Source organism: Tympanuchus pallidicinctus, unplaced genomic scaffold (genome assembly GCF_026119805.1).
Source record: "Tympanuchus pallidicinctus isolate F22 unplaced genomic scaffold, pur_lepc_1.0 scaffold68, whole genome shotgun sequence".
Lineage (NCBI taxonomy): Eukaryota > Metazoa > Chordata > Aves > Galliformes > Phasianidae > Tympanuchus > Tympanuchus pallidicinctus.
Genome location: NW_026294789.1, coordinates 167,719 through 192,615, shown reverse-complemented (window position 1 = coordinate 192,615; position 24,897 = coordinate 167,719). Strand labels below are relative to the sequence as shown.

The following is a 24,897-nucleotide window of genomic DNA, read 5'->3' as shown; positions in this document are numbered from 1 at the left end:
TTCGTTTCCTCCTGCGCTGCAGCCCAGCTGGAATGCCAGCGCTGAGTAGTTTGTCTTTACTGACTCTGCTGACTCACCGCTGGTCTCCAAAACTGCATGCACCTGATATTTGACTTCATACGTTCTGTACAGGTCCGGAAAGAGCAGAGGATGAACCCGAAAGAGGAAGAAAGTCCCAGGGCTTACCCCGTCTCCTAAAGGAACTGCTGAAGGAAATAGAGAAGGCACCGCGTGGTAGGTACACTTCAGTCTGTTCACCGTGAAACCTGGGAAGCTGAGGTCTGATGTTCATGTGTGGACAAGCCGTAGCCTGGATCCGTAGCAGGAAGGGATTGCTCAGGGCCGTGCTGTGGCGGTGTTCCATGTAACGCCTTGCAGACACTGTCAAGCACCAGGGATGGTCTGCTGCCACTTCTGCATCCAGCCAAGACCCAGCGGCAGCTGCTCCCCCAGCAGGACCATTACTTGTCAGAGCTGCTTTGTGCAGACGCTGGCACCCAGGCGGCAGCAACTGGCGAGTGCTGTGCTTCTGTTCGTACAAAGCCCTCTGTGCAGCTGAGCCAGTGCAAGGCAGGAGGAGCATCCCGAGCAGGGATGGCTGCCTGTGCTAGCAGTGCTGGAAACGAGCTGGAGATGCTGATTCTGAAGGTGCTTGTGCTGGAGCTTTAATTTCAGCCTGCAGATAGCTGGCTGTGGTGGTTGGTGACGCTCGCAGCACGTGGTGTGAGGGCCTTGCATAGGAGCTGATTCCTGAGGAGGCATGAGAGGGTCGGCACCCTCCAGTTCCTGGGAGGGCCCAAGTGCCCTTGGGCAACGGAGGGGGTGGCAGTGGATGTGGGGGGCTGGGAGCAGCAGGCTTTGGGCGGGCTCAGGGTTGGAGTAGCTCAGTTCCCGATGAGAGCACATCGCATCCAATCCTACTGTCCTGCTTTCTTTCTAAAGGAATTGACCAAGAAACTGAGCAGGATGCACTGCAGGAAGGCAGCCATCCCACCCTGCCGGTCTCGGACAGCGGAACGCAGGCAGCGCCAACAGCTGGCACGCCAGGTAATTTCTGTGCCGCGTAACTTCATCCAGCATCACTAACCGCGCCAGCAACCTTGCACACCAGGTCAGCAGCCAAACCTGAGCGTGTGGGCACAGAGCACGTGTCAAAGAAGGCAGGGATGGCCCTGTGAAAGTGGCTGACCTCAGTGGGGTGTGGAGAGTTGTTCCAGCGGCGTGCCAGAGGAGGGACGTGCAGACCTCTGTGACGCTGCTCAGCTCCCACCACTCGCAGTTCCCCGAGTTGTGAGCCTTGCCCTTTTGCAACAAAGCCACCCGAGGGCGATGAGCGGGGTCCTGTGCGGTAGGAGCCTGCAGGGGTGTTTCTCCCCCGGGCTGGCTCCGGCTGTGCCCTGCGCTGGCTGGAGCCCGACCTCCAGCCTGGGGGTGTCCTGCGGGAGAGCTCAGGACACGCGCGCTGGGGAAAGCGTGAGGGGTTCTGCTCTGCAGTGCTCCCCACAGACAAAGCCCAGATCCCAGGGCACAGCCCCAGCCCTCGGCCCAGAGGAAGACACGGGTAGTGCCTGTGCAGCCTCTCCGTCCCCAGCGAGAGGTGGAAGCAATCCTTCTTGTCCCCCGGTGCTTAGGCACAGAGACAGAGGCACCCGCTAATGAAAATCTCTTGGGTCCATGGAGCACACTGGGAGATCATCTGTAGCAGGTGAAGGGTCCGTGGGACATTGCCTCGTTTCTTCCAGGGATGAATGCCGGGAAAAGCACAGAGGCTGCTGTTCACCAATCTGCGCGGAAGCGCTACATCGCAGCCGTGGTAATGTTCCCTGCTGCGGTGCTGGCCTGTGGTGCTGTGATATGGATGTGCAAAACATACTTGTGAGTAGGCTTTTCCCCAAAACACCCGATTGCTGCATTTGGCAATGAAGCATCTGTAGTGCCAGGATCCTGGACGGCCAAATCAGCTGCTGGCAGTGCACTGCCAGGACTTACCAAGTTGCCAAGTCTTTCAAGTTTCCCCTTATTTCCTGTCAGTGAGTAGTGCTTTCTGAAACTCCTTCTCACAGAGTGTGCAAGAGAGAAGAGAGAGCAGCAGAACCGGCTCATCCTGATACCAACTAGGAGAGAGTTCCAACTGGAGACGAGGGCAGAATGGAGCTGGGAGAGGCAACAGAAGAGACTCTTGCCCCATCAAACAGGAATCTCAGCAATAGTTCCGGTCCATTCCGTTCTGCCATCCAAGAGGCCAAAGGTCTTCAAAGTCACCTGGAAGGCCTGGAGCGTGAACTCAGAGCCGTGAAAGAGGTCCACGGGAACAGTCCTGAGTGCTGCTTTCTGTCAGCGGACGGCCCTGAACGTGAGAGCGGGGAATCAGCAGCAGAGCTTCTGTCCTTCATCCCGCACTCTCCAGGACAAGTATCACCAATAATTTGAAGATTCTTAGCTCGCCATAGCTACAGTCCTTCTGAGGGTCCTGATGAGGACCCAGAAAGCGAGCTTCCTCCGTCTCAGATGATGAACTGGATGCACCTCAAGATCTTGTCAGACTTCCTGCACTGCTCCATCTGCAAGACTACCCCCTGCTCCACTTGAGGTTCAAGTGGAGGTGTGCAGGACGTGGGTGAGCTCCTACAAAAGCAAAAGCAAAAGCAAAAGCAAAAGCAAAAGCAAAACCAAAAACAACCAATTAAACACCCACAATAAAACCAACCAACAAACAAACAAACAAAAAATCCTGTGCTGTTCTCTTTCTTGGATAAACGGCTCTTTACGAGGGTGGATAGTGATAGGACTTGGCGGAGTGGTTTTAACTGGAGACAGGGGTGGATTAGGCTAGATATTAGGAGGAAGTTTTTTCACACAGAGGGTGGTGAAACGGTGGAACAGGTTGCCCAAGACGGTTGTGGATGCCCCGTCCCCAGAAGCATTCAAGGCCAGGCTGGATGTGGCTCTGGGCAGCCTGGACTGGTGGTAGCCTGGTTGGTGACCCTATATGTAGCAGGGGGGTTGAAACTAGATGATCACTGGGTTGAAAAGGATCAACCCAGGCCTTTATATGATTCTATGACTCTATGATGGTATCGGACCTCAGGGAAGTAATGTGAAAGAAACAAGCCTTTGAAATTGAGCTTGGTTTGCTCTGCCCCTCATACACCTGGTAATTGCGTCCCTTGCTTGGCAAATGGCCTTTCTGCGGGGTGTAGACAAGGAAAGGGGAGGAGGAGAATAAAGCAGCCGTTTTGTCCCAGAGCTTTCATTTCACTGGGGTCTCGCCCTATTTTCTGAAACTAAGAGACAACGTGTGGAGGAAGGACAGGGCAAGGTGCAAGGAGGTTTTGGTTTTGGTGCTGACTCCAGCCTGCTGCTTGCTGCTGGGAAAGGCGTGCTTGGCTCCAAGGGAGGATGTACGGTGGAAAGCCAGCAGCTGGGAGGTTTGGGATCCCCAGGATTCCCAGCAACAAAGGGCAACAGCCCAAGCAAGAGCTGGGGTGATTCGTTTCTAAACTGCATCCAGTTAAGTCCTGTCCCATTGCATCTGCCCTATGTCTCCCCATTCCCTTTAGGGGAACGCCCCTGAAAAGGCATTCTCCGTTTTGCAGTTTTGTCTGATTTTCTCATCTCCTCAGGGCCTTGCAGCATTGAGAGGAAGGTTTTCCCTCTCTCCTTTCCCTCTGCAAAATCATTTTAATTGCTGAGTGCCCCCTCGTGTTTTGGCACACACCATGCTTAGTTGCATCAAGAGTTAGAAAACGACTTCTTTTTCCTCTCTTGCTGAATTTCCCTGTTTTCCCCTGCCTTGGGGAAAGTCCTTCTGTTGCGGACATGCTTTGCAGAGCTGTGACTGCAGTGCCCAGGCTGCAGGAGCAGAAGCATTTCAGGTGCCAAAATGGTTTTCTTTCCTCGTTGTGGTGGAATGGGGTACACAGAGAAGGAGGACTTCCATTCTCGGGGTGGATGTGCACATGGGAAGGCGCACAGGGTGGGCTCCGTCTTGGCCAGTTCAGCCAGCAGCTGTATCCAGCTGGCAGAAAGCAATGCCCCCTGTCCCATGCCACCTTTGCACCAACTGGAACCAACTCAGCTGAGCAGACAGAGCTGCCAGGGTAACAAGCAGCCCTACAGATCTCCATGTGCAGGGTTGTCAACAGCCCCAGCATAGACTGAAACTGCGAGCAGACAATCCTGCTAAAGCACGTGAAGGTGAAGGGAGAGCTCGTTGTGTTTCTACCTCCTGTTCACATTCCTCACATGATGAAGTGCAAAACCAAGCAAAATAAGAAGGAATTCAATGGGTATTTTATGTACCTGGCTACCATCGATCACATGTGGCAGTAGAAAGAGCAGATGTTTTACTGTTAAGAACTGACGTTGGGTATTCTCCCCTGCACTCCCCTTTCCCTAAACGTTCCTTAAAAAGAAGGGGAAAAAAGACCTGTTCTCATCCTCTGCCCCCCTTCCTTCCACCCAATTTGCCTGAAATCACCTTTAAGAGCTCATGTAGATTTCCAATGTGCTCCTTCTTGCCATTCTGTCTTCTTCTTAAGCCCGCTGGTGATGTTCGGGATGCGCTTGAACACCGGTTCCAGCTCCAGAGCCTAAAGCCACAGCCATAGCACAGGAGGCCAGCACCAGCCCTGGGGCTTAAAGCTACCTCCACCGCCAGGCAGGCTGGCACGGGCCATGGGGCCTAAAGCCAAAGCCTGAGAGGCTAGCACCGACCCCAGGGCCTTAAGCCACAGCCAGGGATGCTGACACCGGCCATGGGGCTTAAAGCCACAGCCACAGCCAGACAGGCCGGTACTAGCCCTAGGGACTAAAGCCACAGCCACAGAAAGAGGCCAAGAACGACCGCGGGGCCAAAAGCCCAAGCCCACGAGGCTGGCACCAGCCCTGGGGACCAGAGACACAGCCCAACAGGCTGGGACCAGTCCAGGGACTTCACGCTACAGCCCGAGCCCAGAGGCCAACACCAGCTCTGGGGCTGAAGCCCCAGACAGTGAGGTCCAAAGCCCCAGCCCCAGCCCATGAGGCCGGCACCGGCTCTGGGGCATACATTCCTACTGTGCATTCCTACTGGCTCTTACTAGTTCCTGGGACTCCGTTGACCACGATGTGGCCATACTGGTCTTTACTGGTTTTTATTTGGCTGCACAAGAGCCATCTTCACTTCTCTGTTAGTTTACTTCAAATAACCCCATTACCATTCTGTCTTCTTTGCCACCGTCTTTGGTGGCAGAAGCGCCCCCATGGATGCTGTTGATGGGAGCAGCAGCTCAAGGGGACACAGCACTGGAAACGCAGCAACAGCAAGAACGCCATCAGTGACAACCACAGCCCCCAAGTCCGTCGGACACAGCACTGGAGGTCAGCGACAGCGACACTGCAACGACGCCAGGAGCTCCCCGCGGCTGCCAACACCACCCACTGGCGTTCCCACGCTCACGGCTCCCCGCGGATGTCGGGCAGCAGGCGGCGACGGTGGCCACGGTGGCAGCCACGGCGCGCAGGTCACGGCGCACCAGGCACAGGCAGCGCGCGGTGGCAGCTGCCCCAGCTCGGGCTCGGCCCAGGGGCCCCCCCAGGCCTTCCAGCAGCCGCGCAGCCCCACTGAAACCGCGTCCCAGCGCCTCAGCCATCGCGCCCCGCAGTCGCCCCTCTCCCGCCCCCAGCCGCTGCCGCAGCAATGAGGGGCCCCCGGGGCACCCCTGGCAGCGGCACTCGGGCCGCACGGTCCTCTTCCTCCTCTTCCTCCTCCTCCTCCTCCTCGGTCTCCGACGCCACCCCCGGAACCTTCAGCCCCGCTGAAGGGGGCCCGGCCGCGCTCCCCCCCGGCTCCGGCTCCGAGTCGCTCTCCGAGGCCTCGCCCGGCACCAGCGTGGAGGAAAAAGGGGCGGCCACGGTCTGCGAGCGGGGAACAAAAGGGCGGAGGGGAAGTCGGGGGAAGAAAGGCCCCATCAGGCACGGAGACCGCCGCCCCTTCTCCCGAGTCCCAGGGCAATACCCGCATAACAGGCCCGCGCCCCCCCGGCCTCGCGAGACCCCCGCTTCTCCACCCCCTTCCCAGCCCCACGGGCCCCCAGAACGCGTCCCGGCACCCGCAGCTCCAGGAGGACGCCTCGGATTCCCTTCCCAGCCCTACGTGGCCCCGGCGCCCCAATAACGCGCCAGACCCACCGCCCAACCCCGCGAGGACCCCCGTTTCTACTCAGCCCCGTACCGCCGGCTCCCCGGCGGACGTGACGTCACGCCTCCGCGCGCTCGTTACCCGGACTCGGGCACGCGCGGAGCGGGCACCCCGCGCAACCCCGTTCGTCCGCTCGCCCCTCCGCCCGCGCTTTAAGTGACAGCCAGGCCAGCCAATTGGCTCCGCAGAGACGAAGGGGCGGACGGAGCTCTCCCGGAAGAAGGGTCGGGGGGCAGGGCGTGCGGATAACGTGAAGATAGGGATTCTTCGTCCCACGACCACCGGGAGGAGACCCTCACCACTCACTGTGCACGCGCGAGGGGGGGAGGGGGACCGCGTGCTGGTGGGTTCTCGGAATGCAATGAATGCGTATCCGCATCCTGGAAACTACTGATTCTGTATCAGTTCGGCCTCCGTCTGCAGCTTTTTCCTGCCGCTGTGCGAGTTAGGAGCAGGTCCCCCCCTTGCACCCGGCGTCGCAGCCCTGATGAAACGTACCTGCTTTTACAACTGCCTTGCGGTCATAGAGTCTGATCCCACGCGTCAGTGTGCGCCGCTCCTCGGGGCAGCGCGTGCCACGGCCCTCCTCGGGAACCATTTCTTCCTGCTATGGAACCACCGAGCGCCCGGGCCGGCGCTCTCCAAATGAACACGCGGTGCTGACAGACTTATTGCGGGCAGGGCGACGAATCCGCTGTTGGCTGGGACGGCAGTGCCGGTGCCCAGCGGGCCCATCTGTGTGCGTGGGGGGAGAGAGGGGCGGCGGGGGGGGGGCCGCAGATGTCACTGGGATATGAAACGTCTCTGCAGAGCTGGAAGGGCAGGAGCTGAGGAGATACGAAGGGCTCCCATCGTGCTCCTGAGTGCCGCACCTCTTCTGGCTGCACGCTGAGGACAGGTGGAGGCAGGAGCAGGGGCAGAGAACTGTTTTGCTTCTTTAATCTTCCTGGACGCTGTATTCATTGCTGCAGTTTCTGGAGTGCCAGGTGGGAGCTGACCGATAGGTGACGGTCCTCTCGCCACCAAGCGTCCAGTTGCCAGCAGTGGGTGAGTTCACTGGGACTTTGGGGATGGGAGGTGGCAGCCAGCAAGCCTTCAGTTTCTGCGACTAAATTGGAAGGCTTGGAAGCACGCTACGCTGCGTGGGAAATGCACTTGGTGCAGGAAAGGGGATGTCCTTAGCCAAGGTACTGGAAAACTGAAGGAAAACAGATGAAACTGCAGATCCCTCAACAAAACGTGAGCAGGTGACACTTGGCGTGGCAGGTTTGTGGTGCTGGAAATATCCAAATAATTTTCTAGGACGGTTTCTCTGATAAAGCAGATTTTATTCGCAATTGCAATGGCGGGCCTCCTGCAAGCAGGAGAGCCCCGAGAAAGCAGTGTTACATCTTTTATCCCCTATTGCCCGTCGCTGATCTCTTTCTCCCCTGGTTCCTCATTGGCTGAGTACTGCAGGTTCACACTCTTTCGTGACGTTTCACTGATCATACAAACACCGAGTAGACACAAATCTTTGCCGCCCAGATGCAAATGTCTTCATTGCTTAATTGACTTCTAACAATTGCTTTCTTAACAAACAAATTTGGTCGTAACTTTTCGGATGTCAGGTTTACAGCATAAACATAGAAATAGCCTCAATCGTTTAATTAACATTTGTGCCCCTTCACACTGGTCATTGTTCTGGTCATTCACCTGTCCTTGCAGAAAGATAAGCTCGGAAGGAGGATGGAGGGGAGTACCTTGGAGCCTGCCTATGGCATCCTAACATTCCCACAAAGTGGGACAGTTCTGCTTTGTAGAAAGGCCCTGACTCCTTGAAAGTTTGTTCAATGTGTTTTGCTTCTGCCGGTCTAATGAACAACCTCACAATCTGTTTCCTAGTTCACAATACTGTACCCATATTGTTTAGAACATTCAAAATCTATTGCAGCTTCGTGAGAAAGTGTTTGTTAGGTAATTTGGTAACTATGTTTCTAAAACACGTTACTAATATGTATATGGTATTCTTACTTTCCACATCAGCTATTTCTAAGGGTATGTTGCAGCTTAATTCTTTAGATCAATTGCCCTTTTCAATGTTCAGGGCAGAAACAACACTTTCACTTTCCACAGTGGGAAGGTCAGCTTCCCCGTGTTTGTGTTTCAGCCGTCATCCTCCATACCGGAGAGGCTTTATCTGCTCGGCTTGCTTAATTGCAGCACGTTTCACACGCATGGACAACCTGTGCAGCAGCACCCTCGATCCAGACCCCATTTCCATATTGCATCCCTTCCTCAATGGCCGGAGGCATCATGGGAGCATGGAGCAGGAAATAATTCCCTCTTGGGGTAGTTGAAGCACTATGAAAGTCTGCCAGGTGAAGCCGTGCGTGCTCCATCCCCGGAGGTGTTCAGGGTCAGTCTGGATGGGGCTCTGGGCAGCATGACCCCGCGGGTGGCATCCCTGCCCACGGCGGCGGGGCTGGGGTTCTAAGCTCTTTGCTGTCCCTTCCAACCCAAGCCATTCTATGGCTCTGCGTTTCTGTGATGTAAGCACCGGCCCCACGCAGCCCTGGTGCAGTGCATCACAAGAGCAGCAGCCCGCGGGGAGCCGCCGCCCGGAATCTCGGAGCTGGCGTATGAGGTCACAATGCCCCGTCCTATGACTGTGCTGTGCTGTGCCGTGCCGCAGGCTTCGCTCTGTGCGACACTCACTGTGGCTGCAGCGGTGGTGTTGGAAGCATGGTGCGAGTGTGGGGGGCCATGGCCCCTGCCCGCCTTGTCCTCTTCCTCCTACTGATGGCCATGTGTTTCCGGGAGACTTGTGCTGCTCCGTGGCGAGCACCGGGAGCAGGTGGGTGGGCAGAGATGGGACCCAAACCGAGCTGCACTGGCGGCAAGAAGTCAGGCTGTGTCCCCACGGCCCTGTGCCACGCTTCCCTGGGGCCTGCCTTCCACGGGGGTGCTGTCGGGCAGGGGGTGAGGGCCAGCGCAGCAGGAGCCGGGCCGGAGCCCGTGGCAGCGCTGCTCCCCAGAGCCGGCTCCAGCCACGCCGGGCCATGGCTCTGCTGCTTGCTGGCTGGAGCACAGCCTTCATCCTGGGAGACGTCCTGGGGAGAGCTGGGAAAAGCGTGAGCATTTCTGCTCCAGGCTCGTGGTACTCGTGGTACCATAGGTGAATGCCAGCTTCCAACACAGAGCCCCGGCCCACGGCCCAGAGGAAGAGACAGGCGTGCCTTCCTCCAGTGCTTCAGGGTGACCTTCCTGTCCGTTAGAGGCCTCCCAGTAAGAAAGCCCCGGGGGGCTGCATCTTCTTCCACGCGGTCCCTGAGGGATGTGGCACACGGCTTGGGGAGAGCACTGTGTACGCTGCCAGGTGCCAGCCTACACATCATCCTGGCCACTCCGCAACTTTGGAAATCGTGACCTGAGTCCTTCTGCCATCCCGTTGCACGCCCCGCATCCAGTGACCGAGGGAGAAGGAGATCACGCCATGCAATGGGAATTTCTCCCATCTGTTCTTGATTCTAGGTGATGCCCTTGGTGCTCCCTTTGCAAATGATCGTTTGGGTTTCGATTTTGTGCCTGTGCCTGTGGAACAACCCAGAGGTAAGTTGTGAGTGTCTGTTTCCTTGGAGGCAGAAACGTTCATGCTCTCCCAGTTTACTTGGGTGCAATTTGACTTCAGATCCCCTCAAGATCTTCCGAGTCGGTTTGAGCCTTGAGGGGCATGCACAGTCGAGCCATGAGTACTTCTTTACTCGGAGAGCTGCCACATTTCAGTGGGAAGGTTACCGCTGCCCCTCTTCAGCTGAGAGAGCCCAGACCTTTGTATTTGGGCCGTGGCATTCCCTGGCCCACCGCCAGAGCCTACAGGTCACTCAGGGAAAAGGAGGCCCCACACGTGCTGGAAGCTCTCCTCACCTGTGTCTGTCTGATCACACTTGTGCCTGCAGGCCGTGCTGGTGAATCCACAGGAGAGTATCCTGTCTACGAGCCTGAAGGGGATGCTGGAGGTAAGTCAGCAGGCTTCATTTCCTCGGTATTGGATCATATTTGGCTGGGATAGTTCAGCAAGGGTTCCGCTTTTCAGCGGCCAGCGGGTTCTTCTCCCCGAGAAGCGTGGATGGCCGTTGCTTCTTGGGTGCTCCGTGCTGTCAGGGTGGTGTTGCCTTCGTCCCTGTATCTCCGAGGTCTCTCAGCAAGAAAATTTCAAGGGGCTGAGTGTTCTTCCATGAGGTCCCTGAGCATTGTTTCCCGTGGCCTGGAGAAAGTATTTGGAAAGCTGTGGAGTACCAGCCAGCAGGTCACCTGGCTGCTCTGCAGCTTTGGAACTTTCCCCCCGTGCCATTAGCTGAGCCCCTTCCTTCACTGCAGCTCGCTAAGGAAGAGGGAGATGGGCACTTGCAATGGCAACGTTTCTCCTCTGTCCTTGCTTACAGCTGTGTCTCCAGGCAGTGGCTTACCAAAGCCTAGGTTTAGTCCAGTTCATGCAGTTGAGTTTAGAGGTGGGCTGAGCTCCAGGAGGGTGTTCCTCTGGGCGGTTGCACACGGGGTTAGTTATGAATGGCGGTGGTGCCCCTGCAAGGCACCCAGGACCTGTTTCCGAGGTGCTCCTGTGTGGAAGGGAGAGAACAGAGTCGTGAAGGAATCCCTGGCTTTAATTGCATCCTGTGTCATTCTGCCTGGAAGGATGTTTAATGGGAGTTGCTGTGTCGTGCGTTTGTTTGCAGATGGGACTGGAGCAGGTGATCCAGGATCCGCTCTGAGCTCTGGGACCGAAACTCTGGCGGATGGCATGGGTAAGTCACGGCTTTGTAATTCCTGCGAGAGCTTTCCTCGCCCATTTCAGTGCCATTTCTTGGCACGATTTTTCCCCCCGTATGCTCTGCTCTTCAGTGATGCTGCAGTGTGTGAGTGAAACCTTTCCTGGGTCTTTGGTGGCAGAAGCGCCCCCATGGATGTCTTTTGCCCGGTCGTTCGTTTCCTCCTGCGCTGCAGCCCAGCTGGAATGCCAGCGCTGAGTAGTTTGTCTTTACTGACTCTGCTGACTCACCGCTGGTCTCCAAAACTGCATGCACCTGATATTTGACTTCATACGTTCTGTACAGGTCCGGAAAGAGCAGAGGATGAACCCGAAAGAGGAAGAAAGTCCCAGGGCTTACCCCGTCTCCTAAAGGAACTGCTGAAGGAAATAGAGAAGGCACCGCGTGGTAGGTACACTTCAGTCTGTTCACCGTGAAACCTGGGAAGCTGAGGTCTGATGTTCATGTGTGGACAAGCCGTAGCCTGGATCCGTAGCAGGAAGGGATTGCTCAGGGCCGTGCTGTGGCGGTGTTCCATGTAACGCCTTGCAGACACTGTCAAGCACCAGGGATGGTCTGCTGCCACTTCTGCATCCAGCCAAGACCCAGCGGCAGCTGCTCCCCCAGCAGGACCATTACTTGTCAGAGCTGCTTTGTGCAGACGCTGGCACCCAGGCGGCAGCAACTGGCGAGTGCTGTGCTTCTGTTCGTACAAAGCCCTCTGTGCAGCTGAGCCAGTGCAAGGCAGGAGGAGCATCCCGAGCAGGGATGGCTGCCTGTGCTAGCAGTGCTGGAAACGAGCTGGAGATGCTGATTCTGAAGGTGCTTGTGCTGGAGCTTTAATTTCAGCCTGCAGATAGCTGGCTGTGGTGGTTGGTGACGCTCGCAGCACGTGGTGTGAGGGCCTTGCATAGGAGCTGATTCCTGAGGAGGCATGAGAGGGTCGGCACCCTCCAGTTCCTGGGAGGGCCCAAGTGCCCTTGGGCAACGGAGGGGGTGGCAGTGGATGTGGGGGGCTGGGAGCAGCAGGCTTTGGGCGGGCTCAGGGTTGGAGTAGCTCAGTTCCCGATGAGAGCACATCGCATCCAATCCTACTGTCCTGCTTTCTTTCTAAAGGAATTGACCAAGAAACTGAGCAGGATGCACTGCAGGAAGGCAGCCATCCCACCCTGCCGGTCTCGGACAGCGGAACGCAGGCAGCGCCAACAGCTGGCACGCCAGGTAATTTCTGTGCCGCGTAACTTCATCCAGCATCACTAACCGCGCCAGCAACCTTGCACACCAGGTCAGCAGCCAAACCTGAGCGTGTGGGCACAGAGCACGTGTCAAAGAAGGCAGGGATGGCCCTGTGAAAGTGGCTGACCTCAGTGGGGTGTGGAGAGTTGTTCCAGCGGCGTGCCAGAGGAGGGACGTGCAGACCTCTGTGACGCTGCTCAGCTCCCACCACTCGCAGTTCCCCGAGTTGTGAGCCTTGCCCTTTTGCAACAAAGCCACCCGAGGGCGATGAGCGGGGTCCTGTGCGGTAGGAGCCTGCAGGGGTGTTTCTCCCCCGGGCTGGCTCCGGCTGTGCCCTGCGCTGGCTGGAGCCCGACCTCCAGCCTGGGGGTGTCCTGCGGGAGAGCTCAGGACACGCGCGCTGGGGAAAGCGTGAGGGGTTCTGCTCTGCAGTGCTCCCCACAGACAAAGCCCAGATCCCAGGGCACAGCCCCAGCCCTCGGCCCAGAGGAAGACACGGGTAGTGCCTGTGCAGCCTCTCCGTCCCCAGCGAGAGGTGGAAGCAATCCTTCTTGTCCCCCGGTGCTTAGGCACAGAGACAGAGGCACCCGCTAATGAAAATCTCTTGGGTCCATGGAGCACACTGGGAGATCATCTGTAGCAGGTGAAGGGTCCGTGGGATATTGTCTCGTTTCTTCCAGGGATGAATGCCGGGAAAAGCACAGAGGCTGCTGTTCACCAATCTGCGCGGAAGCGCTACATCGCAGCCGTGGTAATGTTCCCTGCTGCGGTGCTGGCCTGTGGTGCTGTGATATGGATGTGCAAAACATACTTGTGAGTAGGCTTTTCCCCAAAACACCCGATTGCTGCATTTGGCAATGAAGCATCTGTAGTGCCAGGATCCTGGACGGCCAAATCAGCTGCTGGCAGTGCACTGCCAGGACTTACCAAGTTGCCAAGTCTTTCAAGTTTCCCCTTATTTCCTGTCAGTGAGTAGTGCTTTCTGAAACTCCTTCTCACAGAGTGTGCAAGAGAGAAGAGAGAGCAGCAGAACCGGCTCATCCTGATACCAACTAGGAGAGAGTTCCAACTGGAGACGAGGGCAGAATGGAGCTGGGAGAGGCAACAGAAGAGACTCTTGCCCCATCAAACAGGAATCTCAGCAATAGTTCCGGTCCATTCCGTTCTGCCATCCAAGAGGCCAAAGGTCTTCAAAGTCACCTGGAAGGCCTGGAGCGTGAACTCAGAGCCGTGAAAGAGGTCCACGGGAACAGTCCTGAGTGCTGCTTTCTGTCAGCGGACGGCCCTGAACGTGAGAGCGGGGAATCAGCAGCAGAGCTTCTGTCCTTCATCCCGCACTCTCCAGGACAAGTATCACCAATAATTTGAAGATTCTTAGCTCGCCATAGCTACAGTCCTTCTGAGGGTCCTGATGAGGACCCAGAAAGCGAGCTTCCTCCGTCTCAGATGATGAACTGGATGCACCTCAAGATCTTGTCAGACTTCCTGCACTGCTCCATCTGCAAGACTACCCTCTGCTCCACTTGAGGTTCAAGTGGAGGTGTGCAGGACGTGGGTGAGCTCCTACAAAAGCAAAAGCAAAAGCAAAAGCAAAAGCAAAACCAAAACCAAAAACAACCAATTAAACACCCACAATAAAACCAACCAACAAACAAACAAACAAAAAATCCTGTGCTGTTCTCTTTCTTGGATAAACGGCTCTTTACGAGGGTGGATAGTGATAGGACTTGGCGGAGTGGTTTTAACTGGAGACAGGGGTGGATTAGGCTAGATATTAGGAGGAAGTTTTTTCACACAGAGGGTGGTGAAACGGTGGAACAGGTTGCCCAAGACGGTTGTGGATGCCCCGTCCCCAGAAGCATTCAAGGCCAGGCTGGATGTGGCTCTGGGCAGCCTGGACTGGTGGTAGCCTGGTTGGTGACCCTATATGTAGCAGGGGGGTTGAAACTAGATGATCACTGGGTTGAAAAGGATCAACCCAGGCCTTTATATGATTCTATGACTCTATGATGGTATCGGACCTCAGGGAAGTAATGTGAAAGAAACAAGCCTTTGAAATTGAGCTTGGTTTGCTCTGCCCCTCATACACCTGGTAATTGCGTCCCTTGCTTGGCAAATGGCCTTTCTGCGGGGTGTAGACAAGGAAAGGGGAGGAGGAGAATAAAGCAGCCGTTTTGTCCCAGAGCTTTCATTTCACTGGGGTCTCGCCCTATTTTCTGAAACTAAGAGACAACGTGTGGAGGAAGGACAGGGCAAGGTGCAAGGAGGTTTTGGTTTTGGTGCTGACTCCAGCCTGCTGCTTGCTGCTGGGAAAGGCGTGCTTGGCTCCAAGGGAGGATGTACGGTGGAAAGCCAGCAGCTGGGAGGTTTGGGATCCCCAGGATTCCCAGCAACAAAGGGCAACAGCCCAAGCAAGAGCTGGGGTGATTCGTTTCTAAACTGCATCCAGTTAAGTCCTGTCCCATTGCATCTGCCCTATGTCTCCCCATTCCCTTTAGGGGAACGCCCCTGAAAAGGCATTCTCCGTTTTGCAGTTTTGTCTGATTTTCTCATCTCCTCAGGGCCTTGCAGCATTGAGAGGAAGGTTTTCCCTCTCTCCTTTCCCTCTGCAAAATCATTTTAATTGCTGAGTGCCCCCTCGTGTTTTGGCACACACCATGCTTAGTTGCATCAAGAGTTAGAAAACGACTTCTTTTTCCTCTCTTGCTGAATTTCCCTGTTTTCCCCCTGCTTTGGGGAAAGTCCTTCTGTTGCGGACATGACCCTTTGCAGAGCTGTGACTGCAGTGCCCAGGCTGCAGGAGCAGAAGCATTTCAGGTGCCAAAATGGTTTTCTTTCCTCGTTGTGGTGGAATGGGGTACACAGAGAAGGAGGACTTCCATTCTCGGGGTGGATGTGCACATGGGAAGGCGCACAGGGTGGGCTCCGTCTTGGCCAGTTCAGCCAGCAGCTGTATCCAGCTGGCAGAAAGCAATGCCCCCTGTCCCATGCCACCTTTGCACCAACTGGAACCAACTCAGCTGAGCAGACAGAGCTGCCAGGGTAACAAGCAGCCCTACAGATCTCCATGTGCAGGGTTGTCAACAGCCCCAGCATAGACTGAAACTGCGAGCAGACAATCCTGCTAAAGCACGTGAAGGTGAAGGGAGAGCTCGTTGTGTTTCTACCTCCTGTTCACATTCCTCACATGATGAAGTGCAAAACCAAGCAAAATAAGAAGGAATTCAATGGGTATTTTATGTACCTGGCTACCATCGATCACATGTGGCAGTAGAAAGAGCAGATGTTTTACTGTTAAGAACTGACGTTGGGTATTCTCCCCTGCACTCCCCTTTCCCTAAACGTTCCTTAAAAAGAAGGGGAAAAAAGACCTGTTCTCATCCTCTGCCCCCCTTCCTTCCACCCAATTTGCCTGAAATCACCTTTAAGAGCTCATGTAGATTTCCAATGTGCTCCTTCTTGCCATTCTGTCTTCTTCTTAAGCCCGCTGGTGATGTTCGGGATGCGCTTGAACACCGGTTCCAGCTCCAGAGCCTAAAGCCACAGCCATAGCACAGGAGGCCAGCACCAGCCCTGGGGCTTAAAGCTACCTCCACCGCCAGGCAGGCTGGCACGGGCCATGGGGCCTAAAGCCAAAGCCTGAGAGGCTAGCACCGACCCCAGGGCCTTAAGCCACAGCCAGGGATGCTGACACCGGCCATGGGGCTTAAAGCCACAGCCACAGCCAGACAGGCCGGTACTAGCCCTAGGGACTAAAGCCACAGCCACAGAAAGAGGCCAAGAACGACCGCGGGGCCAAAAGCCCAAGCCCACGAGGCTGGCACCAGCCCTGGGGACCAGAGACACAGCCCAACAGGCTGGGACCAGTCCAGGGACTTCACGCTACAGCCCGAGCCCAGAGGCCAACACCAGCTCTGGGGCTGAAGCCCCAGACAGTGAGGTCCAAAGCCCCAGCCCCAGCCCATGAGGCCGGCACCGGCTCTGGGGCATACATTCCTACTGTGCATTCCTACTGGCTCTTACTAGTTCCTGGGACTCCGTTGACCACGATGTGGCCATACTGGTCTTTACTGGTTTTTATTTGGCTGCACAAGAGCCATCTTCACTTCTCTGTTAGTTTACTTCAAATAACCCCATTACCATTCTGTCTTCTTTGCCACCGTCTTTGGTGGCAGAAGCGCCCCCATGGATGCTGTTGATGGGAGCAGCAGCTCAAGGGGACACAGCACTGGAAACGCAGCAACAGCAAGAACGCCATCAGTGACAACCACAGCCCCCAAGTCCGTCGGACACAGCACTGGAGGTCAGCGACAGCGACACTGCAACGACGCCAGGAGCTCCCCGCGGCTGCCAACACCACCCACTGGCGTTCCCACGCTCACGGCTCCCCGCGGATGTCGGGCAGCAGGCGGCGACGGTGGCCACGGTGGCAGCCACGGCGCGCAGGTCACGGCGCACCAGGCACAGGCAGCGCGCGGTGGCAGCTGCCCCAGCTCGGGCTCGGCCCAGGGGCCCCCCCAGGCCTTCCAGCAGCCGCGCAGCCCCACTGAAACCGCGTCCCAGCGCCTCAGCCATCGCGCCCCGCAGTCGCCCCTCTCCCGCCCCCAGCCGCTGCCGCAGCAATGAGGGGCCCCCGGGGCACCCCTGGCAGCGGCACTCGGGCCGCACGGTCCTCTTCCTCCTCTTCCTCCTCCTCCTCCTCCTCGGTCTCCGACGCCACCCCCGGAACCTTCAGCCCCGCTGAAGGGGGCCCGGCCGCGCTCCCCCCCGGCTCCGGCTCCGAGTCGCTCTCCGAGGCCTCGCCCGGCACCAGCGTGGAGGAAAAAGGGGCGGCCACGGTCTGCGAGCGGGGAACAAAAGGGCGGAGGGGAAGTCGGGGGAAGAAAGGCCCCATCAGGCACGGAGACCGCCGCCCCTTCTCCCGAGTCCCAGGGCAATACCCGCATAACAGGCCCGCGCCCCCCCGGCCTCGCGAGACCCCCGCTTCTCCACCCCCTTCCCAGCCCCACGGGCCCCCAGAACGCGTCCCGGCACCCGCAGCTCCAGGAGGACGCCTCGGATTCCCTTCCCAGCCCTACGTGGCCCCGGCGCCCCAATAACGCGCCAGACCCACCGCCCAACCCCGCGAGGACCCCCGTTTCTACTCAGCCCCGTACCGCCGGCTCCCCGGCGGACGTGACGTCACGCCTCCGCGCGCTCGTTACCCGGACTCGGGCACGCGCGGAGCGGGCACCCCGCGCAACCCCGTTCGTCCGCTCGCCCCTCCGCCCGCGCTTTAAGTGACAGCCAGGCCAGCCAATTGGCTCCGCAGAGACGAAGGGGCGGACGGAGCTCTCCCGGAAGAAGGGTCGGGGGGCAGGGCGTGCGGATAACGTGAAGATAGGGATTCTTCGTCCCACGACCACCGGGAGGAGACCCTCACCACTCACTGTGCACGCGCGAGGGGGGGAGGGGGACCGCGTGCTGGTGGGTTCTCGGAATGCAATGAATGCGTATCCGCATCCTGGAAACTACTGATTCTGTATCAGTTCGGCCTCCGTCTGCAGCTTTTTCCTGCCGCTGTGCGAGTTAGGAGCAGGTCCCCCCCTTGCACCCGGCGTCGCAGCCCTGATGAAACGTACCTGCTTTTACAACTGCCTTGCGGTCATAGAGTCTGATCCCACGCGTCAGTGTGCGCCGCTCCTCGGGGCAGCGCGTGCCACGGCCCTCCTCGGGAACCATTTCTTCCTGCTATGGAACCACCGAGCGCCCGGGCCGGCGCTCTCCAAATGAACACGCGGTGCTGACAGACTTATTGCGGGCAGGGCGACGAATCCGCTGTTGGCTGGGACGGCAGTGCCGGTGCCCAGCGGGCCCATCTGTGTGCGTGGGGGGAGAGAGGGGCGGCGGGGGGGGGGCCGCAGATGTCACTGGGATATGAAACGTCTCTGCAGAGCTGGAAGGGCAGGAGCTGAGGAGATACGAAGGGCTCCCATCGTGCTCCTGAGTGCCGCACCTCTTCTGGCTGCACGCTGAGGACAGGTGGAGGCAGGAGCAGGGGCAGAGAACTGTTTTGCTTCTTTAATCTTCCTGGACGCTGTATTCATTGCTGCAGTTTCTGGAGTGCCAGGTGGGAGCTGACCGATAGGTGACGGTCCTCTCGCCACCAAGCGTCCAGTTGCCAGCAGTGGGTGAGTTCACTGGGACTTTGGGGATGGGAGGTGGCAGCCAGCAAGCCTTCAGTTTCTGCGACTAAATTGGAAGGCTTGGAAGCACGCTACGCTGCGTGGGAAATGCACTTGGTGCAGGAAAGGGGATGTCCTTAGCCAAGGTACTGGAAAACTGAAGGAAAACAGATGAAACTGCAGATCCCTCAACAAAACGTGAGCAGGTGACACTTGGCGTGGCAGGTTTGTGGTGCTGGAAATATCCAAATAATTTTCTAGGACGGTTTCTCTGATAAAGCAGATTTTATTCGCAATTGCAATGGCGGGCCTCCTGCAAGCAGGAGAGCCCCGAGAAAGCAGTGTTACATCTTTTATCCCCTATTGCCCGTCGCTGATCTCTTTCTCCCCTGGTTCCTCATTGGCTGAGTACTGCAGGTTCACACTCTTTCGTGACGTTTCACTGATCATACAAACACCGAGTAGACACAAATCTTTGCCGCCCAGATGCAAATGTCTTCATTGCTTAATTGACTTCTAACAATTGCTTTCTTAACAAACAAATTTGGTCGTAACTTTTCGGATGTCAGGTTTACAGCATAAACATAGAAATAGCCTCAATCGTTTAATTAACATTTGTGCCCCTTCACACTGGTCATTGTTCTGGTCATTCACCTGTCCTTGCAGAAAGATAAGCTCGGAAGGAGGATGGAGGGGAGTACCTTGGAGCCTGCCTATGGCATCCTAACATTCCCACAAAGTGGGACAGTTCTGCTTTGTAGAAAGGCCCTGACTCCTTGAAAGTTTGTTCAATGTGTTTTGCTTCTGCCGGTCTAATGAACAACCTCACAATCTGTTTCCTAGTTCACAATACTGTACCCATATTGTTTAGAACATTCAAAATCTATTGCAGCTTCGTGAGAAAGTGTTTGTTAGGTAATTTGGTAACTATGTTTCTAAAACACGTTACTAATATGTATATGGTATTCTTACTTTCCACATCAGCTATTTCTAAGGGTATGTTGCAGCTTAATTCTTTAGATCAATTGCCCTTTTCAATGTTCAGGGCAGAAACAACACTTTCACTTTCCACAGTGGGAAGGTCAGCTTCCCCGTGTTTGTGTTTCAGCCGTCATCCTCCATACCGGAGAGGCTTTATCTGCTCGGCTTGCTTAATTGCAGCACGTTTCACACGCATGGACAACCTGTGCAGCAGCACCCTCGATCCAGACCCCATTTCCATATTGCATCCCTTCCTCAATGGCCGGAGGCATCATGGGAGCATGGAGCAGGAAATAATTCCCTCTTGGGGTAGTTGAAGCACTATGAAAGTCTGCCAGGTGAAGCCGTGCGTGCTCCATCCCCGGAGGTGTTCAGGGTCAGTCTGGATGGGGCTCTGGGCAGCATGACCCCGCGGGTGGCATCCCTGCCCACGGCGGCGGGGCTGGGGTTCTAAGCTCTTTGCTGTCCCTTCCAACCCAAGCCATTCTATGGCTCTGCGTTTCTGTGATGTAAGCACCGGCCCCACGCAGCCCTGGTGCAGTGCATCACAAGAGCAGCAGCCCGCGAGGAGCCGCCGCCCGGAATCTCGGAGCTGGCGTATGAGGTCACAATGCCCCGTCCTATGACTGTGCTGTGCTGTGCCGTGCCGCAGGCTTCGCTCTGTGCGACACTCACTGTGGCTGCAGCGGTGGTGTTGGAAGCATGGTGCGAGTGTGGGGGGCCATGGCCCCTGCCCGCCTTGTCCTCTTCCTCCTACTGATGGCCATGTGTTTCCGGGAGACTTGTGCTGCTCCGTGGCGAGCACCGGGAGCAGGTGGGTGGGCAGAGATGGGACCCAAACCGAGCTGCACTGGCGGCAAGAAGTCAGGCTGTGTCCCCACGGCCCTGTGCCACGCTTCCCTGGGGCCTGCCTTCCACGGGGGTGCTGTCGGGCAGGGGGTGAGGGCCAGCGCAGCAGGAGCCGGGCCGGAGCCCGTGGCAGCGCTGCTCCCCAGAGCCGGCTCCAGCCACGCCGGGCCATGGCTCTGCTGCTTGCTGGCTGGAGCACAGCCTTCATCCTGGGAGACGTCCTGGGGAGAGCTGGGAAAAGCGTGAGCATTTCTGCTCCAGGCTCGTGGTACTCGTGGTACCATAGGTGAATGCCAGCTTCCAACACAGAGCCCCGGCCCACGGCCCAGAGGAAGAGACAGGCGTGCCTTCCTCCAGTGCTTCAGGGTGACCTTCCTGTCCGTTAGAGGCCTCCCAGTAAGAAAGCCCCGGGGGGCTGCATCTTCTTCCACGCGGTCCCTGAGGGATGTGGCACACGGCTTGGGGAGAGCACTGTGTACGCTGCCAGGTGCCAGCCTACACATCATCCTGGCCACTCCGCAACTTTGGAAATCGTGACCTGAGTCCTTCTGCCATCCCGTTGCACGCCCCGCATCCAGTGACCGAGGGAGAAGGAGATCACGCCATGCAATGGGAATTTCTCCCATCTGTTCTTGATTCTAGGTGATGCCCTTGGTGCTCCCTTTGCAAATGATCGTTTGGGTTTCGATTTTGTGCCTGTGCCTGTGGAACAACCCAGAGGTAAGTTGTGAGTGTCTGTTTCCTTGGAGGCAGAAACGTTCATGCTCTCCCAGTTTACTTGGGTGCAATTTGACTTCACATCCCCTCAAGATCTTCCGAGTCGGTTTGAGCCTTGAGGGGCATGCACAGTCGAGCCATGAGTACTTCTTTACTCGGAGAGCTGCCACATTTCAGTGGGAAGGTTACCGCTGCCCCTCTTCAGCTGAGAGAGCCCAGACCTTTGTATTTGGGCCGTGGCATTCCCTGGCCCACCGCCAGAGCCTACAGGTCACTCAGGGAAAAGGAGGCCCCACACGTGCTGGAAGCTCTCCTCACCTGTGTCTGTCTGATCACACTTGTGCCTGCAGGCCGTGCTGGTGAATCCACAGGAGAGTATCCTGTCTACGAGCCTGAAGGGGATGCTGGAGGTAAGTCAGCAGGCTTCATTTCCTCGGTATTGGATCATATTTGGCTGGGATAGTTCAGCAAGGGTTCCGCTTTTCAGCGGCCAGCGGGTTCTTCTCCCCGAGAAGCGTGGATGGCCGTTGCTTCTTGGGTGCTCCGTGCTGTCAGGGTGGTGTTGCCTTCGTCCCTGTATCTCCGAGGTCTCTCAGCAAGAAAATTTCAAGGGGCTGAGTGTTCTTCCATGAGGTCCCTGAGCATTGTTTCCCGTGGCCTGGAGAAAGTATTTGGAAAGCTGTGGAGTACCAGCCAGCAGGTCACCTGGCTGCTCTGCAGCTTTGGAACTTTCCCCCCGTGCCATTAGCTGAGCCCCTTCCTTCACTGCAGCTCGCTAAGGAAGAGGGAGATGGGCACTTGCAATGGCAACGTTTCTCCTCTGTCCTTGCTTACAGCTGTGTCTCCAGGCAGTGGCTTACCAAAGCCTAGGTTTAGTCCAGTTCATGCAGTTGAGTTTAGAGGTGGGCTGAGCTCCAGGAGGGTGTTCCTCTGGGCGGTTGCACACGGGGTTAGTTATGAATGGCGGTGGTGCCCCTGCAAGGCACCCAGGACCTGTTTCCGAGGTGCTCCTGTGTGGAAGGGAGAGAACAGAGTCGTGAAGGAATCCCTGGCTTTAATTGCATCCTGTGTCATTCTGCCTGGAAGGATGTTTAATGGGAGTTGCTGTGTCGTGCGTTTGTTTGCAGATGGGACTGGAGCAGGTGATCCAGGATCCGCTCTGAGCTCTGGGACCGAAACTCTGGCGGATGGCATGGGTAAGTCACGGCTTTGTAATTCCTGCGAGAGCTTTCCTCGCCCATTTCAGTGCCATTTCTTGGCACGATTTTTCCCCCCGTATGCTCTGCTCTTCAGTGATGCTGCAGTGTGTGAGTGAAACCTTTCCTGGGTCTTTGGTGGCAGAAGCGCCCCCATGGATGTCTTTTGCCCGGTCGTTCGTTTCCTCCTGCGCTGCAGCCCAGCTGGAATGCCAGCGCTGAGTAGTTTGTCTTTACTGACTCTGCTGACTCACCGCTGGTCTCCAAAACTGCATGCACCTGATATTTGACTTCATACGTTCTGTACAGGTCCGGAAAGAGCAGAGGATGAACCCGAAAGAGGAAGAAAGTCCCAGGGCTTACCCCGTCTCCTAAAGGAACTGCTGAAGGAAATAGAGAAGGCACCGCGTGGTAGGTACACTTCAGTCTGTTCACCGTGAAACCTGGGAAGCTGAGGTCTGATGTTCATGTGTGGACAAGCCGTAGCCTGGATCCGTAGCAGGAAGGGATTGCTCAGGGCCGTGCTGTGGCGGTGTTCCATGTAACGCCTTGCAGACACTGTCAAGCACCAGGGATGGTCTGCTGCCACTTCTGCATCCAGCCAAGACCCAGCGGCAGCTGCTCCCCCAGCAGGACCATTACTTGTCAGAGCTGCTTTGTGCAGACGCTGGCACCCAGGCGGCAGCAACTGGCGAGTGCTGTGCTTCTGTTCGTACAAAGCCCTCTGTGCAGCTGAGCCAGTGCAAGGCAGGAGGAGCATCCCGAGCAGGGATGGCTGCCTGTGCTAGCAGTGCTGGAAACGAGCTGGAGATGCTGATTCTGAAGGTGCTTGTGCTGGAGCTTTAATTTCAGCCTGCAGATAGCTGGCTGTGGTGGTTGGTGACGCTCGCAGCACGTGGTGTGAGGGCCTTGCATAGGAGCTGATTCCTGAGGAGGCATGAGAGGGTCGGCACCCTCCAGTTCCTGGGAGAGCCCAAGTGCCCTTGGGCAACGGAGGGGGTGGCAGTGGATGTGGGGGGCTGGGAGCAGCAGGCTTTGGGCGGGCTCAGGGTTGGAGTAGCTCAGTTCCCGATGAGAGCACATCGCATCCAATCCTACTGTCCTGCTTTCTTTCTAAAGGAATTGACCAAGAAACTGAGCAGGATGCACTGCAGGAAGGCAGCCATCCCACCCTGCCGGTCTCGGACAGCGGAACGCAGGCAGCGCCAACAGCTGGCACGCCAGGTAATTTCTGTGCCGCGTAACTTCATCCAGCATCACTAACCGCGCCAGCAACCTTGCACACCAGGTCAGCAGCCAAACCTGAGCGTGTGGGCACAGAGCACGTGTCAAAGAAGGCAGGGATGGCCCTGTGAAAGTGGCTGACCTCAGTGGGGTGTGGAGAGTTGTTCCAGCGGCGTGCCAGAGGAGGGACGTGCAGACCTCTGTGACGCTGCTCAGCTCCCACCACTCGCAGTTCCCCGAGTTGTGAGCCTTGCCCTTTTGCAACAAAGCCACCCGAGGGCGATGAGCGGGGTCCTGTGCGGTAGGAGCCTGCAGGGGTGTTTCTCCCCCGGGCTGGCTCCGGCTGTGCCCTGCGCTGGCTGGAGCCCGACCTCCAGCCTGGGGGTGTCCTGCGGGAGAGCTCAGGACACGCGCGCTGGGGAAAGCGTGAGGGGTTCTGCTCTGCAGTGCTCCCCACAGACAAAGCCCAGATCCCAGGGCACAGCCCCAGCCCTCGGCCCAGAGGAAGACACGGGTAGTGCCTGTGCAGCCTCTCCGTCCCCAACGAGAGGTGGAAGCAATCCTTCTTGTCCCCCGGTGCTTAGGCACAGAGACAGAGGCACCCGCTAATGAAAATCTCTTGGGTCCATGGAGCACACTGGGAGATCATCTGTAGCAGGTGAAGGGTCCGTGGGATATTGTCTCGTTTCTTCCAGGGATGAATGCCGGGAAAAGCACAGAGGCTGCTGTTCACCAATCTGCGCGGAAGCGCTACATCGCAGCCGTGGTAATGTTCCCTGCTGCGGTGCTGGCCTGTGGTGCTGTGATATGGATGTGCAAAACATACTTGTGAGTAGGCTTTTCCCCAAAACACCCGATTGCTGCATTTGGCAATGAAGCATCTGTAGTGCCAGGATCCTGGACGGCCAAATCAGCTGCTGGCAGTGCACTGCCAGGACTTACCAAGTTGCCAAGTCTTTCAAGTTTCCCCTTATTTCCTGTCAGTGAGTAGTGCTTTCTGAAACTCCTTCTCACAGAGTGTGCAAGAGAGAAGAGAGAGCAGCAGAACCGGCTCATCCTGATACCAACTAGGAGAGAGTTCCAACTGGAGACGAGGGCAGAATGGAGCTGGGAGAGGCAACAGAAGAGACTCTTGCCCCATCAAACAGGAATCTCAGCAATAGTTCCGGTCCATTCCGTTCTGCCATCCAAGAGGCCAAAGGTCTTCAAAGTCACCTGGAAGGCCTGGAGCGTGAACTCAGAGCCGTGAAAGAGGTCCACGGGAACAGTCCTGAGTGCTGCTTTCTGTCAGCGGACGGCCCTGAACGTGAGAGCGGGGAATCAGCAGCAGAGCTTCTGTCCTTCATCCCGCACTCTCCAGGACAAGTATCACCAATAATTTGAAGATTCTTAGCTCGCCATAGCTACAGTCCTTCTGAGGGTCCTGATGAGGACCCAGAAAGCGAGCTTCCTCCGTCTCAGATGATGAACTGGATGCACCTCAAGATCTTGTCAGACTTCCTGCACTGCTCCATCTGCAAGACTACCCTCTGCTCCACTTGAGGTTCAATTGGAGGCATGCA

At 56.9% G+C, this 24,897-nt stretch overlaps 2 protein-coding genes, 2 long non-coding RNA genes and 2 pseudogenes across 8 annotated transcripts; 3 read left to right on the top strand and 3 right to left on the bottom strand.

Moving 5' to 3' along the window:
- Positions 1-67: 67 nt before the first annotated feature.
- On the top strand, positions 68-2,194 carry LOC128072058 (uncharacterized). Of its 2 annotated transcripts, XR_008202069.1 has the most exons (4): positions 68-234; positions 943-1,047; positions 1,743-1,875; positions 2,064-2,194. It is a non-coding gene; the product is annotated as an uncharacterized LOC128072058 (long non-coding RNA). The 2 variants fall into 2 exon arrangements; XR_008202068.1 differs by having other exon boundaries at positions 69-234; positions 1,743-2,194.
- A 2,845-nt stretch (positions 2,195-5,039) lies between these two features.
- Positions 5,040-6,020, bottom strand: LOC128072056 (biogenesis of lysosome-related organelles complex 1 subunit 3-like; annotated as a pseudogene).
- A 1,124-nt stretch (positions 6,021-7,144) lies between these two features.
- On the top strand, positions 7,145-13,336 carry LOC128072053 (uncharacterized). Of its 3 annotated transcripts, XM_052665463.1 has the most exons (8): positions 7,837-9,017; positions 9,695-9,772; positions 10,120-10,179; positions 10,897-10,965; positions 11,275-11,376; positions 12,085-12,189; positions 12,885-13,017; positions 13,206-13,336. In XM_052665463.1, exons 1-8 carry the CDS (start codon positions 8,906-8,908, stop codon positions 13,258-13,260), a joined length of 714 nt encoding a protein of 237 aa, XP_052521423.1. In that variant the 5' UTR covers positions 7,837-8,905; the 3' UTR covers positions 13,261-13,336. The 3 variants fall into 3 exon arrangements, with proteins under 3 accessions (XP_052521422.1, XP_052521423.1, XP_052521424.1); XM_052665462.1 differs by lacking the exon at positions 7,837-9,017 and adding an exon at positions 7,145-7,228 and having other exon boundaries at positions 10,120-10,965; XM_052665464.1 differs by lacking the exon at positions 10,120-10,179.
- Positions 7,489-19,075, bottom strand: LOC128072059 (uncharacterized). The gene is made up of 2 exons (XR_008202070.1): positions 18,982-19,075; positions 7,489-7,845 (listed from the first exon to the last, which is right to left on the bottom strand). It is a non-coding gene; the product is annotated as an uncharacterized LOC128072059 (long non-coding RNA).
- On the bottom strand, positions 16,173-17,166 carry LOC128072054 (biogenesis of lysosome-related organelles complex 1 subunit 3-like; annotated as a pseudogene).
- LOC128072051 (uncharacterized) lies at positions 18,297-24,482 on the top strand. 2 transcript variants are annotated; one of them, XM_052665461.1, is made up of 8 exons: positions 19,923-20,163; positions 20,841-20,918; positions 21,266-21,325; positions 22,043-22,111; positions 22,421-22,522; positions 23,231-23,335; positions 24,031-24,163; positions 24,352-24,482. In XM_052665461.1, exons 1-8 carry the CDS (start codon positions 20,052-20,054, stop codon positions 24,404-24,406), a joined length of 714 nt encoding a protein of 237 aa, XP_052521421.1. In that variant the 5' UTR covers positions 19,923-20,051; the 3' UTR covers positions 24,407-24,482. The 2 variants fall into 2 exon arrangements, with proteins under 2 accessions (XP_052521420.1, XP_052521421.1); XM_052665460.1 differs by lacking the exon at positions 19,923-20,163 and adding an exon at positions 18,297-19,725 and having other exon boundaries at positions 21,266-22,111.
- The last annotated feature ends 415 nt before the right edge of the window (positions 24,483-24,897 follow it).

Excerpts from the sequence above, each read along its gene's own strand:
- LOC128072051 (XM_052665460.1), top strand. The coding sequence starts at position 21,706 with ATGGGCACTTGCAATGGCAACGTTTCTCCTCTGTCCTTGCTTACAGCT. Across the intron at positions 23,336-24,030 it reads GCCAACAGCTGGCACGCCAG|GGATGAATGCCGGGAAAAGC; the intron begins GTAATTTCTGTG and ends CGTTTCTTCCAG. Across the intron at positions 24,164-24,351 it reads TGGATGTGCAAAACATACTT|AGTGTGCAAGAGAGAAGAGA; the intron begins GTGAGTAGGCTT and ends TCCTTCTCACAG.
- LOC128072053 (XM_052665462.1), top strand. The coding sequence starts at position 10,560 with ATGGGCACTTGCAATGGCAACGTTTCTCCTCTGTCCTTGCTTACAGCT. Across the intron at positions 12,190-12,884 it reads GCCAACAGCTGGCACGCCAG|GGATGAATGCCGGGAAAAGC; the intron begins GTAATTTCTGTG and ends CGTTTCTTCCAG. Across the intron at positions 13,018-13,205 it reads TGGATGTGCAAAACATACTT|AGTGTGCAAGAGAGAAGAGA; the intron begins GTGAGTAGGCTT and ends TCCTTCTCACAG.